The following is a 13,663-nucleotide window of genomic DNA, read 5'->3' on the forward strand; positions in this document are numbered from 1 at the left end:
TAGTTTGTAATGTTTTAATAATTTTCGTTATTGATAACATTAAAAGCCTCGCTGTGGCAACAAACTCCATTATTTTACACACTCAGATAAAGGACCAAAGAATCCAGTGAGGTATTGTTTATTATGTATGGTTCTGGTTGACACCTGTGGGTGACGTGTGGCCTCAGGACACAAAGGTGTGGTCGTTGAGGATTCCCCGCCCCCTGTTACAAACACTGATATTATATTAATTTATTCATGTCAGGTATTTTGGGTGATTAATCAAAACAACAGATTTAACTTGTATTGTTGCGGAAGAAACCTCAATAGTAAACAAATAGTATAACAGATCCCTTTTCGTTGAAGTACAGAGCCCTAAGGAGTGTAGTGCACTATGTAGTGATGCTGCCTTCTGCTGGAGCTCCCCCGCTCCGGTGGCCCGTGCAGAGATGGCGAGGAAACCCCGTGGACACGGCACTGCTTTTTCATGACGGTGAGTTTCCCCTTTGAGTGTATTATAATTTTGTGATAAAAATTTCAAGGAAAAAACACACACAACCTCCTTCCTCCCCTTCCTTCGGGGAGGGAATAGCAAGCGTGGAGAGAAACATCTATCTGAGACTGAGCAGCAAGAACAGTGAGGGGAAATATATATGAGTAGGAGAGGGAGAAAGAAGAAGAAGGAGGAGGAGGAGGAGGAGGAGGGGGAGCAAATTAAAAGTTGCCAAATGGAGATATTGGGTTTCAAGAAGGAGTTAAGACAGGAGTAAGGGTTTGCTTCTTATTCAAGTCGTCTTTATGTGATGCAAATTCAAATAAATATGTATGTTTCGCCAACGATTGTTTCTCCGTTCGGTTTTTGCTCGACGAATTTAGCCGTTTTTTAATAACGTTAGTTAGGTGCGGGGGAACGTCCACAACGTCAAGAAGGCCATCATCAACTCTAAGCACGAAGACCGATTAGAGTTAGCCTGATGGTCCGCTTTTACCCCCTTCTTAAAAAATACGACGTCCGTGCGGGTGTGAAACGAGGCGTCCGAAGCCGAACACGGGTTTCTTCGAGCCGTCTGTCCCGCTCGCGCTCCTCGGCGGTCACAGATGCGCAAATACGTTTTCAGATGAGCATTTGCGACTCAACGAGCCTCTCCAGCCTCTGTCTATTTATGGACAAAGTCCCTTTGTGTTTGTAGCTGTTACTTTAAGCGAGATTAAGGCGGGTTTTGTGCGTCCTGTCCTTGCGCCATGGAGATCCCTTTAGTTAGTCCTCCCTTCCACCGTTTGACAAGTGAATCAGTAAAACGCGTCGCATTGCTTCAACAGGGTTTTACTGTGTATTTTGAGGGGTTGCTGGTTTTCTACGTGTCTCTTTTCCGCCCCTTTGACTTAACAGGCAAAGAGGACAGATGATTTTTTTTCTGTTAGAGAGGAAGAAAAAAAAAAATTCATCTCCTCCCTCATTTGGCTTGCTAACTTGACTACAGCCTAAACGTTTACAAGTGTTAAATATATATCTCACATTTAGTACATCGTTTAGTTTATAAAACCCGTTTTTGTATGTATAAGAATGATTTTTGTATATATTTTGAAGTCGATATGTAACGTTAAAAGGGCCGGATTAATCTGTCATACTTATTTTTTCTTTGTCCAGATTGCCCTACACGGATGTTGCTAGCTTAGTCTTGCTAGTTAGAAAATGTTACAAGTTTTAAATATAAATAGCATATATAATATCTTAATATTAAGCAGTTATTATTGATTAATCTTATTATTCGTTCGAATCCATTTATAACCTCTATAGACTGTTCAATCATTGAGTTTATTTTGTCAGTTCCTGTGTGTATGTTAAATTATGAAATAAAGGCTAACATTTTGGATTTCTGCAAGCTCATTAAGCTGTTTTTAACACGTCCTTCAGAAAATATAAAAGAGAAAAACATACACATCGAACGCTGTTCAAACATGTAATCACTTTGGAAAAACACAAACAACGAATTTCATTCTTTCACTAGCCTTAACCATAAAGTGTGTTATAAAACATTAACAGAAGCTTGTGAAGTCAGTGAACAACTGGCCAATTTTTCACCCATCCCCCACGTCGCTAATTCTTTTTTCCCATTTCCACACGTGCATTTTCAAGTTGTTCACATTCCTATGGCAATTTACAAAGAAATACGATCTGAAATTAAAGTCCAGTAGCATTATACCACTGCACAAGTACTCTGCGTCATAATGTCTTTTGTCTGTGGGCTGTTGCGAGCAATGGCGCAGTTTCAATCGCCTGCCTCCATTTTGAAGTCTACAGGCTGCAGCAAAGAAAACAGCCTTCTTTCTGTCACACAGTTGACTTATGAATTTGTAAATATAGAAATCATATTCGTATTTAAATACAATGACTATGTATATCATACAGTTTTACTGTTTATGTGTTTGGTGGAATGTCAAAACAGTTTATTACTGTTTAGTACACAGTAATAATTACTAACGTGCTACCTTTTTTGTTTGTTTTATATTTATTCTTCTTTGGAAATAGAATGATGTCAGAGGGGGCCACATCATGCATTACTTAAACATTTTAAATTATTCATTCACTTGTTTTTCACCTTTTTTGTGTTAACATTGTTATCATAGATTGGCTTATTAATATATATAATATATTACTGTACCTGAATTTAATATTATACATTCATTCGCAACCTAGGCTTGAAATGACAAACTATACCTGAGAATGTTCATTGACAAACTGGGGTTCCTGACAGATTACATAGTTTTGATTTTGGTTTAGAACATTATACATGCTACATTTATTGTAGGCTATTTAGAACAAATTCATACACAAATTATATATTAGCGTAGTCAAAGTCATGGCTGAGTTAAAATTTAAGGAACCTGTACTTTACCGAGTCCATTGAAAAATCTCTAAATCTGTAATTACTGTACACAGGTGTCATGGATGATGAAGACGACCGACGTCTTCTGGATTTTATAGGGTAAGCAGCATTACAATTTGATAATTACACCTTTTTACCCATCATATGTAACAAATAAATTTTCATGAACTGTTTAATGTTTTTTTTTTTGCAGAGATGTGCAAGCATTGAATGAGTATCTTCATGGTTCAAATAGTAAATCTGTAAGTATGCTTAGACTATATGACATTTGTGTTTTATATTGAAATATTATTGACAACTTTACTTTACATTCAAAAAGATTGGAGAAGATGATGTGACTAATGCAGCGTTTGGGTCGGCCAGTTCATTCTTAACTAGTGACACAGTGAGTATAGACAAGGTTCATATCAAGGAAAGATAAGCTCATATCTACTGGAATGTGAAAATACAATAATCTCAAAAACTTTTTTTCAAACACAGTTAAATAAAATATTTTAATATTTCCATAAAAGTGGTTCAAAGAGGTATTGTCTGCATGCAACTGGGATATCTGGAAAGGGTTGTAGAGCATCTAAACAACTAATTATTTGGTTTTCTATTCAGGGTGGCTCTAACGTTGGGCTCAAAGATGACCAAAATAATTTGGGAGAATTTGGGGAGGCTGATGGAGCTGAGCTTCAGCTCTCAAGCAGTCTTCCGTTCATTGAGGATGATGACTTCGAAAGTGAAACCTCACAAGATGAGGTCGATCTTGGGGGCGAGGACCAACCTTTCGACATCCTTCAGAAGTCATTGTTGGAAGCAGATATTACAGAGCAGACAATGGCTCAAGAAGCCCTTTTGGACTCCCAGCCCTCTCTCATTCCCACAGCTTCCGCTTTCCCTCAGCAGCTGGTCTCTGGAGGGTTTGGAGGTATCACAGGTCCTGGTGTGGTGGCACCATTGGCACAACCTCAGGCTTTTATCCAGCAGGTTCCCCAACTACCCTTGCCAAACGGCCCTGCTGGACACATCCAGGTAGTGGGATCCTTCAATGGCAGTGCCTCCTCCATGATGACTATCAACAGTTTGGAACAGCCTCAGTTCCTTTTGAGGCACAGCGGAAATGTAGTGACAAACAACAGTGGGCAAGGTACTATGTTCACCCCTTCTGCAGCTGGTCAGGTGTCAATGTCCTTTAATAAAGGCACGATACCAGTTCAGAATTTTATCATCCAGAGAGGCCCTATGCAACAGACATTGATTAGATCCATTCAGCCTAAACCCTTACAGGCAGGGGGACAAACTGTATACAATATCAGCAACATCGGGTTCCAACCCAGCACCACAACTGCTGCGAATATAGTCAGTAACCCCTACACAGCCAGTGGCTCTCCTCAGTCTGCTCAACAGGTGAAAATGGTCAATCCAGCCAGCAGCATTTTAATGCATTCACCTCTGGGACAGCAAGCGCAACAACAGTCCCAGTCCAATCTGCCTCAAGGGCAGTTTTTGCTACCCACTTCTGTTTCCCTCACCCCTGGTACGACTGTTCACAGCTTCCAGGCTGTTAATGGGCAGGTGATACAAACAAACACTCAAGTGGGCGACCCATCGTCAATGTGCACTACCACTTACTCCATCCTCACCAATCAGAACACAACAGTACAGCTTATTGCTGGGCAGAATTTTTCAACTGGAGGGCAGCTGATAGTAAATCAAGGTCAAATAGGCCAAGCTTCACCAACACCTGGTGTGCAGGTGTCTCAAAGGCCTGGTGCCACGTCCAAGGTTTGGACTGCATCACCTAGCCCAACCCCTGTACAAACGTCACAGGCTCTGGGCCACCTCACCATGGTCAATTCAGTCCAAGGCCCACAGGTTTGTCAACAGTTATCCATGACCCCTGGACAGCACCTCCTTATGCCTGTGGCCCAGAACGTTACTTCTGGTGTTCAGGAGTTACAAATTTCTTTAAACCAGGTGAAACATATTTGGATTAATTAACCCACATATTCTTTTTATTCCAACCTTGTTTGCCTGATCAAAGTGTTATCATTTCATCACATTTGAATGTTTCTTCAATTTCATAGGGCACCACAGCAGCAACACAAAGAGGGCAAACACAATTAGTTAATCTTCTTGGTACCAAAGGTAAGACTCCTTTTTACTGAACCAGTTTTAAATTAAATCTAGTTTACTTATTCATTAACAGATACTTGCTTTCTATTTCATTATATTTTTAAAATGTAATTTCTTCCTATGATGGCAAAGCTGAATTTTCAGCAGCCATTAGTCAAGTTTTCAGTGTATTAGATCCTTAGAAATCATTCTGATATGCTGATTTGGTGCTTGAGAAACATTTATTATTATTATTAATGTGGAAAAATGTTGTGCTGCTTAATATTTTTTTGTGTTTCTTTTTTTCTTTTCTTTTTTCTTTTGTTAAATCTTAGCTGTGAACACGCTCACTCCTGCCAGTCAGGAATTGCCTTTTACACTGAAGCAACCTGCAACTCAACAACTTACTAGAGGAGAAATGTGAGTGCCCAAATTGTAGACTAAAGGTCCCCGAACAATGTATGTGTTTTCAGAATTTGTCATCCTTTCCTATCACAATTACTTGCTACGTATGCGACAACGCAAAAAATCGAACCTTGTCCGAATTTTTTTATTACGGATGAAAGTTTCGAAAGCAGTGTATAAACGTGATGGACACAACATGAGGTCGTATTTATTTTTTAACATACAAAAATTTCGGACGATTATTTCAGACTCAGTATGCAAATATCTTACATCTCTTACAGCTGGTGTTTTCTGCACCACCAGTGTCAACCAAAAGTTAAATTGATTTTATGATTTGATTATAACGATTGTAACACTGGGATTATTTTACAGGGTCCTCCAGCAGTTAAGACGAGATCATGATAGAGTCATGTCTTCAGAGCGGACCCACTTCACTTCATTTAATGATGTCATTGAGAGATTACTGCCCTATCATGTTTTCCAAGGCTCACTACCACAAGATGAAGATTTTACCAAAGGTGCATTTCGACATTTCCTCAACATATATAATATTTAATCACAGATAAGTACTGACGGAATATGACCTAGGTTCTGATAACTGTTTTTGACTTTACAGTTGATGAGGAGTTTGAAGCAGTTGCCATACAAGTGTTAAACAAAACGCAGGCCATGGTGAACAAATACAGGCGCTTACTTATGGTCGAGGCAGAGGTATGTTTAGAACACAGTCCTTTTATTTAGGTGATTACTCTAATATTTGGCAAAATCAAACACTGCTTCATCTTCTTTCAGAGGTCCAGCCCTTCATCAGAAACGGTGATGATTGACAGGACTTTTAATCAAGAGGAACGGAGCAACTTGACCCAAGACAAACGAATGGTAATAGTGGATCCAGGTAAGAAATGGAAGCCTTGATGAATTTATCTATTTTTGTTGTCTGTCATTATTATTAAAACCTAAGTAAAACATTTTACAGATGTTGTGTTTTAAACCATGTCATGGTTTGACAAAGTATCTTCACAGCATTTCCAATTAGTTTTATTTTGGTTAAATACAAGTAGTCCTAAATAAAAAGTGTTTTTGGATTTTGGTACTCATGCTGTTTTGTGATCAACACAATAAAATATTTTCATTCCATGAAACCAGTGCCTTTTGCGTCCCTAAGAAATAATCAAACAGATTCAATAAAACAACAAATAAATGTGCATTTTAAAAAGCATAATAATACTATATATGTATTTCATCAATATTACATAAAAAAGTTAATGAAATATTATTTTAAATAATTGAAATAGCATTTTTGCTGGTTAGAGTAAGATTTTTGGCCTTTTCTTTACTATGATTTTTCATTTTCAGCAGGGCATTCAATTAGCAAATTGAAGGCAAATCAATATAAAAAAAATTAGATTTGCATATTGCTCTAAATATAGTCTCATTGCTAAGCATTGTTTTTTGTAAAAGTATGCATTTTTCTATAAAATATAAATACTTTTATTGGTGTCCCCTGATTTCATGTCAGCCCTGTTATCCTCATAATATACCCTTGTAAAATAATGTAGATTCAAGTGACATAATTTCTAGGAGGTTACATCATCTGTCAACCAGGATAACAACACTTAAAACATAAGCATGTTTCGCTTACTCCTCTATAATGTTCTATTTATGATGGTTGGTGAGGTTTGACTGCATCATCAACGTCAATCCTGTTACCATTTTTAGAATGTAAATTTAAACAATTGTTTCTTACATTTAGTATAATCAATATCTGTAGGTGTACAATACAATTTCTTGTCATTTAAAAGTGTCTCCATTTCATGGATATTTAAAAAAAATATTGATTAAACTTATTTGTGTGGTAAAGTGGAAAAGTCACCGATTTCGTGGAATGACCCATATCAGTTTTGTTATGCAAAGTAACACATGCATAATACATACAATTGCCAAAGCCTTAGAGAACATGTATATATATATATATATATATATATATATATATATATATATATATATATATATATATATATAAAAAATATGTAAAAAAAAAAAATTCTGTAATAAAAACAGCAGACTGTGAAGATGGTACTGGAAATTTATACAGTAAGATATACAGTATAAATGTTTTGGTTACGTTTCAAAATAATTGGTGTAATTTCTGTAATTTTTCTAAAATATGGAACCGTATTAACACGTTAATGCAACCAAATGAAATAAAAAAATATTTATTTTTGCTTGATTGGCTTTATGTTTGTGATGTTTCGCTACATCGCTTTGTCAGATGGCTTCATGGAAGATTTCTGCTGTGGCCCTAAACTGAAGATCCCAAGTACAGAAGTTTTGACGCCCACCACCCCTGAGGGCAATCCCAGCGTAATGGAGACATCCCCGAGGCATTCCATAAGTCACACCGGAAGAGATGGGCAGGGTATGGACAGCCACACAGAACCTGCTTATAGGACAGAACTTCAACAACAAAGAATGGAGGAACACAGAAGACCTCCAATCAAGTGCATCCTGGACCTAAAAAAAAAGAAATTCAACAACCTAATCAGCAGCAACAGTCAACATGCCCACTACCCTACATCTCCCAGCCAATCACAGCATAGCTCTACCCAAGGCCACCCTTCAAACCTGGGGCAGGGTCATGAACATCAACTTCCCTCAGATCATAGTCACACCCCATTGGCTGACACTGACTCTGTGCTTGAGGCTGCCGTGAATAGCATCTTAGAATGTTAGACAGTGCCATATTTATGTTTGTTAGTTGTTCCATGTCAATCTCATTTCATGCCATTGGTGTGCTAGCTGAACAGACTTAGATTGGCATTATAGTGGGTTGTCGAGGAACAGGAAGGTGAATCTGGTGATGGTTATACTCTAATACTGTGCCTGTTGTTCTAGAGAAGTTTACATAAGAAAGCCTTTTTGACAATGCTTCACAGGATACACTTGCAACCACACACACACATAAATATGTGCGCACATACACACAAAATCAAGCAGTAAGTGTGATGTTTGAAGTGTCAGGAGTAGATATTTGTAGCTTATCAGTCAATATCAGACACTTAGATTAATAGTCAGTCCGCACTTAAGGTTTTATGGTTGTCTCAACCCATATGTATTGTGTGATTGCAGTAGACATCGACCAAGTGACACACACAAAGACAACTGCACGTTTAATTGTTATTGAGCATCGGTTATGCTCTTTTTATCTTTTTTAGTTGAATTTTTTTTGTACCTTACAGGTATGTGACCCCTCCACAGAGAAAACTCACTTGTGTGGTTTTGTGCAGGGGAAAGTTAAGACCTCAGATTGAGGGTACAATGTTACATTGTTTATCTTTTTTTGTTTGTTTTAATTCATTTTTCTGGAATGATGCATTATCATTATTATAATCTTTTTTTGTCTTTTGTAAAATCTGTGCTGCTCCCTGCCTGGAGAAAATATGTGCTGTTTTATACCTCAAGATAATGTCTAAATAACTCGCATGGGCGAATCTCGAAAAAACTTGTCAGTCACCTTTTGACCCAAAATGAAAGGAAATAAAAATAAGTCATATTCTGCAAAAATAAATTAAAACTATTTTAGGATCGGTAATATATTTTTTGCAACGTTGATATTTTTTCACGACAATCAAAGCACATTTTACCTCAAATTTCTGATTGCTAAATTTACATTAAATTCATTTTACATATAAAAAAATAATAATATAAAAATCGTTTTTAGGTATCGTTTATATTTAGTTTAAATGCATGCAATAAAGGCCGTGCAACTGTTATGTATAAGTACATTATAATCGAAAAGTAGTTTTTTTTTTCCTCACATTAACATATATATCGCTTCTTTAATTATAATGAAAATGTTTTGCATTAATGAAAATTGGTTATATTAGTCAAGAAATAATGTCAGTGATAAGAAAAACCTCAGTGGTCCACAAAAGGCTTGAATTCTCTGAGCAAATGTAATGTCTTGTTTCTTTCCTTTGATTGATTTGAGATGTCTGTGAGATTCACCCAGCTAGATCTGCTTTGAAACTTTGCATTTTCACCTGTGCATCGAGTCCCCTGCTGGTCAGGAGGTAGTCTTGGTGGTCGGTTTGCAGGTTTTGCTTCTAGTGGCAGCTTCATTTTTGCACATTTGGAAATGACCTTGTTCTTTACAGATAGCCTTGCTCACAGTCCCTTTGTAGATCTCTTCTCTCTTATGAGTTCTAAATTTGTGGAAGCAGCAGTAGTGCTGTCACTCACAGCATATCAGGTTTTCATGCACTATGGTTATTCTAATTAGTTGCGTTAGGAGATGGCTGTTAACTGACAGGCCCACATTTCAACAGCCAGTTTTGAGAAATCATTTCTGAAGAGGAGACTTTTAGCATTCAGTTGTATTTTGTAGGCTTGAAAATATACTAACGGTGCCATTGCAAGGCTTGTGAGCTGTAACAATGGGAATACAACCAAGACAATGTCAAAAACTGACCAGAGTAGAGAAACTGCAGTGTGCGGACATTTTCACAAGTCTACGTTTCCATTAGCATCCATTCCAGAGCAGAAGGGAAAGTTGCTTTTTTCCATCTATTCATGTCATCCCATTGTTTTTGCATCATTTACACTAAACTCCACTGTCTTTCCCAGCAAATCAACCAAAAATGACACAGACATACTCATCTCTCTGATCTGAACTCTTGTGGTCGGTATTAGAGAGCATTCCGAATGACCTTCTCTTCGAAGGGCTTCTTTGCCTTAGAGCGAGTGGAAACAAGTTCAAATATTCTATCATTCGTTTTTACTGCTTTTTGTTGTGCGAGTGTGGCCTTCAGTTATCGGAATACCCCATTGGTAAAAGTTGCTTTTAACGTTTTATTTACTGCATCACCCGAAACTTGATTTGTAATGTTTGTACGAAATACACGAAACACAGAATATTTATACTTTTTGTAAAGAAAAAGAATGTAAAACAAAAAGTTATTTTTATTATGTTAGGTATGTGTTCACGTCATACTGTATGTGGTCAGTTGTTTTTGTGAGTGTTCATTACAACAGCAAAGATAAATATTAAATTCATTTTGAATACAGACAATATTTTGTAATGTTTTCATTTTCGATGAATCATGGGTACTGTACTTATGTTAGCAGATGAAAGGATGATGATGTAAACAACAGTAAAATATATGACAGGAAAAAAACTAATATATTATAATTTTAGTTAAATCCACTGCTTGGTTACATAATAACAACATTTTTCAAATTATACAAATACAAGTTTAGTTTAACACATTCTCTTTGTCTGCAAATAAATGAACATTTAAAAATATTAAAGTTAAATAACTCCAATAACCATGCTCTCAGATCATTCAAAATAATTCTAACAAAAATACAAGCAAACCTAATATTGCAGTGAACTACTAGTTGCTGGTGTTATAATCTTGCTATATTAATTATTTAGCTTATTACGCCCTCATCGCCCTGCTGCTTCTCCAAAGTGTGCTCCAATTATGAAGACCACCAGACGTCCCTAATGGTACTTCCTCCAGAATTCTTTCTCTGTGAAACAGCATAAAACAAGGCATTTTATTCATGTGTTGATGATTATGTGTAGATGCCATTAATTCAGACTCACTGAGATGTGGGTAATTCCATATGTAACACAGGACACAGTATCCAGTCAACAGCATGGATATCCCACCGATTCCTCCTCTCCGAACATCAATATACTTCCTGTAGTACCACTGCCATCCTGATCACATACAACCAAAGAAATCAAAAACATTAGACCAAAATGCTAAATTATGCTGTATTTTGATTGTTAAGGAACAAACCTTGCTTCGACATGGTCACAATCTCTCTGGGTGACAGAGGAGCTCGAGCGCCAAACCAGACACCAAGTTCATTCAGTCTGACATCTCCAAGTTTCCACTGCACTACAGGCACTACAACGAACAAAGCAATAATAATCTCACCAATATGTTTTGATATAGTGATAGTCCTAAACAGGCAGTCTGTGATGTTCTCATAATAATGGCAGAATGAAAACTATCTTACCAAGAAACTAGCCCCATAAATCAAAGTTGCAAAATATACTAGATAATACAAAAAAAAAAAAAAAAAAAAAAATTTCAAAGGCATTGCCTGTTTACTTAAAAAAGATTACATAAAGAACAAAACATCACATAAATCATGCATTACCTTCACTTTGGTTCGCTGGTCCAGCAGATCGATCCTTCATCCAAATACGTTCATTAGCATAGCTGCCTAAAGTTTCTGTGGAGAACTGTATTCTGTTGAGAGCAGTCACTGTCTCTGTGCTCCAAGACAGACTTCTGACACCTTGCATGCTTGAGTTAAGGATTTCTTCTGCAGGCTGATGAATGACTTTTCCAGATAAAGTGGGAGAAGGTGGAACAGCAACCTTGGTAACTGCTGTTTCAGGTTTGTTTGATTGTCGCACATCAGAAATCTCTTTGGAAGGATCTTTAGAAGTTTCCATAATAGGATAAGGCACAAACAGATTATAAGACCTCTTATAAAACAAACTGTCATTGATGTGGTCCCACACTGAAGTCTTGGGTGAAAAGAAAGCATGAGCTTTATGCTCTTTTGCCCTTGATTCTAGATCAAAATCCTTGTTCTGATTATTCAGTCTGTCAGGCTCCTCCAAGTTGTCCACTATTATTTGGAGTTCTGGATTTTCATGTTCAGATGGGAGGCTAGCGGTTTTCAGAATGGCTGGAACAATATCGATTTTACTCTTGGTGATGGATAACTGAGCTGATAATGGCGCCATCTTTGGTTTCTTTTTGTCTTTAGTACTTTTTCCATTACTTTGAAATGTTCTTTTGGAGAGTTCGCAAAAGCTTTTATCTATTTCATTGTCGGATAAAGAGGTAGGGTTGCTTGGCTTCTTTGAGACTGGCACTAACAGCTGTAATCTCTCAAGTTCCTTCTGTCTTTTAGCAAGCCATCTGCTTTTAGGTCTCTCCGTGCTCAGAGTCTGAGCTGATGGGACTCTGACCTCAGTAGTTGTGAGAAGACTATCTGCATTGTGAATATCTTCTTCTTTCCTTCTTCCTTTGGAGGTTAGGGTTTCATCAAATATGACATTATTTATTTCTGTTGTTGCGGTTTCTATATGGATCTTCTGTCTGGAAGTGGTTGAACTCGGTTCTTTGGGTGCTTGAATGCTTTTCTTTGGCTGTGCAACTGGTGCCAATTTACAGTGAGGGAGGTGCGTTTTCAGCCTCTTGAAGGGCTTTCCACAATATGGACAGTTTTCTAAAATGGGGGGGGGGGGGGGGGGGGGGTCAAAGAATTGTCAGAAATGACAGGACTGGACCAAAAGGGTTGAACTCCAGTTCACTTCATTGCTCGGAGAATATAAATATAAGGACTTGAATATTTTCCCACACATCTCTCAGAACAAACATCTAAAAGACCTGATGAAATTGCTTTATGAGCTGTTTTCAGTGTTGTGTGGTGTTATTCCTTTAGATTTGAAATATCTGTATAACAGTTAGTCAAGTTAATTTGGTTAACTTTCAGTAGTACACTGGGATTTAGATTATCTTAAATGTCCAATTTTGATTTTACATAATCTAAAAAGTAAAATAAAAACACGAGATACTAAAATTAACAAATCATCCATCAGATATTTAGATTTGATACTTACCTACACTCATACTTTAGAAATTCACTGCCATCTTTCTATGAAAGAGGGAAAGATCTTCTCTGTTTTTTAAATACATTATTACACTCTGAATTGGGAACGTCTCACGCATCCACACATAAACAAGTTGGAAGAAACTGTTAAGTATTTTTATGTAGCTCGTTTAAGGACAAATTAAGTAAAATAACGGACCCTGCGGAAAGTGACGAACCGCTAGAAGACATGCTGGATTATTTGGAGTTAGTAAAGACCCCTTTAGCCGTCTTTATCAGTGCCTGTGTATAAGTACTACAAGTGTGCATAACACCCTTGATTTTTTTTTTTAATCTAGTTATAATAGAGTTAGAATAGAGTTCACAGCTGGTGTTCCGAGGCAATTCACATATGAATATAATTATTACAAAAAACTAATAAATAATAAAAGTAAATAAATAAAAACATTTCAGTTTGTAGAAGGTTTTTAAAATTTGAGATTTTGATTACTTTCACATTTTGTTATTCTAAAAAACAATTACAAGCAAAAGACTATAAAAAAAAAAAAAAAAAACGTACGTGGGTTAAAATAAATGTAATTCTTAAAATACATGAAATTATTTCACACACAATTATTTATTACACACACACACACACACACACA

At 36.9% G+C, this 13,663-nt stretch overlaps 2 protein-coding genes across 3 annotated transcripts; one reads left to right on the forward strand and one right to left on the reverse strand.

Annotated features, from left to right (window-relative positions):
* Nucleotides 1–366: 366 nt before the first annotated feature.
* On the forward strand, nt 367–10,268 carry bicral (BICRA like chromatin remodeling complex associated protein). Of its 2 annotated transcripts, none has more exons than XM_052571088.1 (11): nt 367–472; nt 2,921–2,966; nt 3,061–3,109; nt 3,187–3,252; nt 3,471–4,829; nt 4,940–5,000; nt 5,303–5,387; nt 5,745–5,890; nt 5,989–6,083; nt 6,165–6,267; nt 7,645–10,268. In XM_052571088.1, exons 1-11 carry the CDS (start codon nt 382–384, stop codon nt 8,103–8,105), a joined length of 2,562 nt encoding a protein of 853 aa, XP_052427048.1. In that variant the 5' UTR covers nt 367–381; the 3' UTR covers nt 8,106–10,268. The 2 variants fall into 2 exon arrangements, with proteins under 2 accessions (XP_052427048.1, XP_052427050.1); XM_052571090.1 differs by lacking the exon at nt 367–472 and adding an exon at nt 513–745.
* Nucleotides 10,269–10,316: 48 nt separating this feature from the next.
* Nucleotides 10,317–13,281, reverse strand: si:dkey-21c1.4 (uncharacterized). Its single transcript, XM_052571091.1, has 5 exons — nt 13,030–13,281; nt 11,550–12,635; nt 11,183–11,293; nt 10,984–11,100; nt 10,317–10,907 (listed from the first exon to the last, which is right to left on the reverse strand). The coding sequence occupies exons 1-5, from the start codon at nt 13,037–13,039 to the stop codon at nt 10,879–10,881; spliced, it is 1,353 nt and encodes a 450-aa protein (XP_052427051.1). The 5' UTR covers nt 13,040–13,281; the 3' UTR covers nt 10,317–10,878.
* Nucleotides 13,282–13,663: the final 382 nt, after the last annotated feature.

This window comes from Carassius gibelio, chromosome B12, assembly GCF_023724105.1.
Source record: "Carassius gibelio isolate Cgi1373 ecotype wild population from Czech Republic chromosome B12, carGib1.2-hapl.c, whole genome shotgun sequence".
NCBI lineage: Eukaryota > Metazoa > Chordata > Actinopteri > Cypriniformes > Cyprinidae > Carassius > Carassius gibelio.

Coding starts and splice junctions, on each gene's coding strand:
- bicral (XM_052571088.1), top strand. CDS start 382: ATGCTGCCTTCTGCTGGAGCTCCCCCGCTCCGGTGGCCCGTGCAGAGA. Junction 3,253..3,470: donor CATTCTTAACTAGTGACACA/GTGAGTATAGAC, acceptor TTTTCTATTCAG/GGTGGCTCTAACGTTGGGCT. Junction 5,891..5,988: donor AGATGAAGATTTTACCAAAG/GTGCATTTCGAC, acceptor TTGACTTTACAG/TTGATGAGGAGTTTGAAGCA.
- si:dkey-21c1.4 (XM_052571091.1), bottom strand. Junction 11,294..11,549: donor ACCAGCGAACCAAAGTGAAG/GTAATGCATGAT, acceptor TGTTCGTTGTAG/TGCCTGTAGTGCAGTGGAAA. Junction 11,101..11,182: donor TGTGACCATGTCGAAGCAAG/GTTTGTTCCTTA, acceptor GTATGTGATCAG/GATGGCAGTGGTACTACAGG.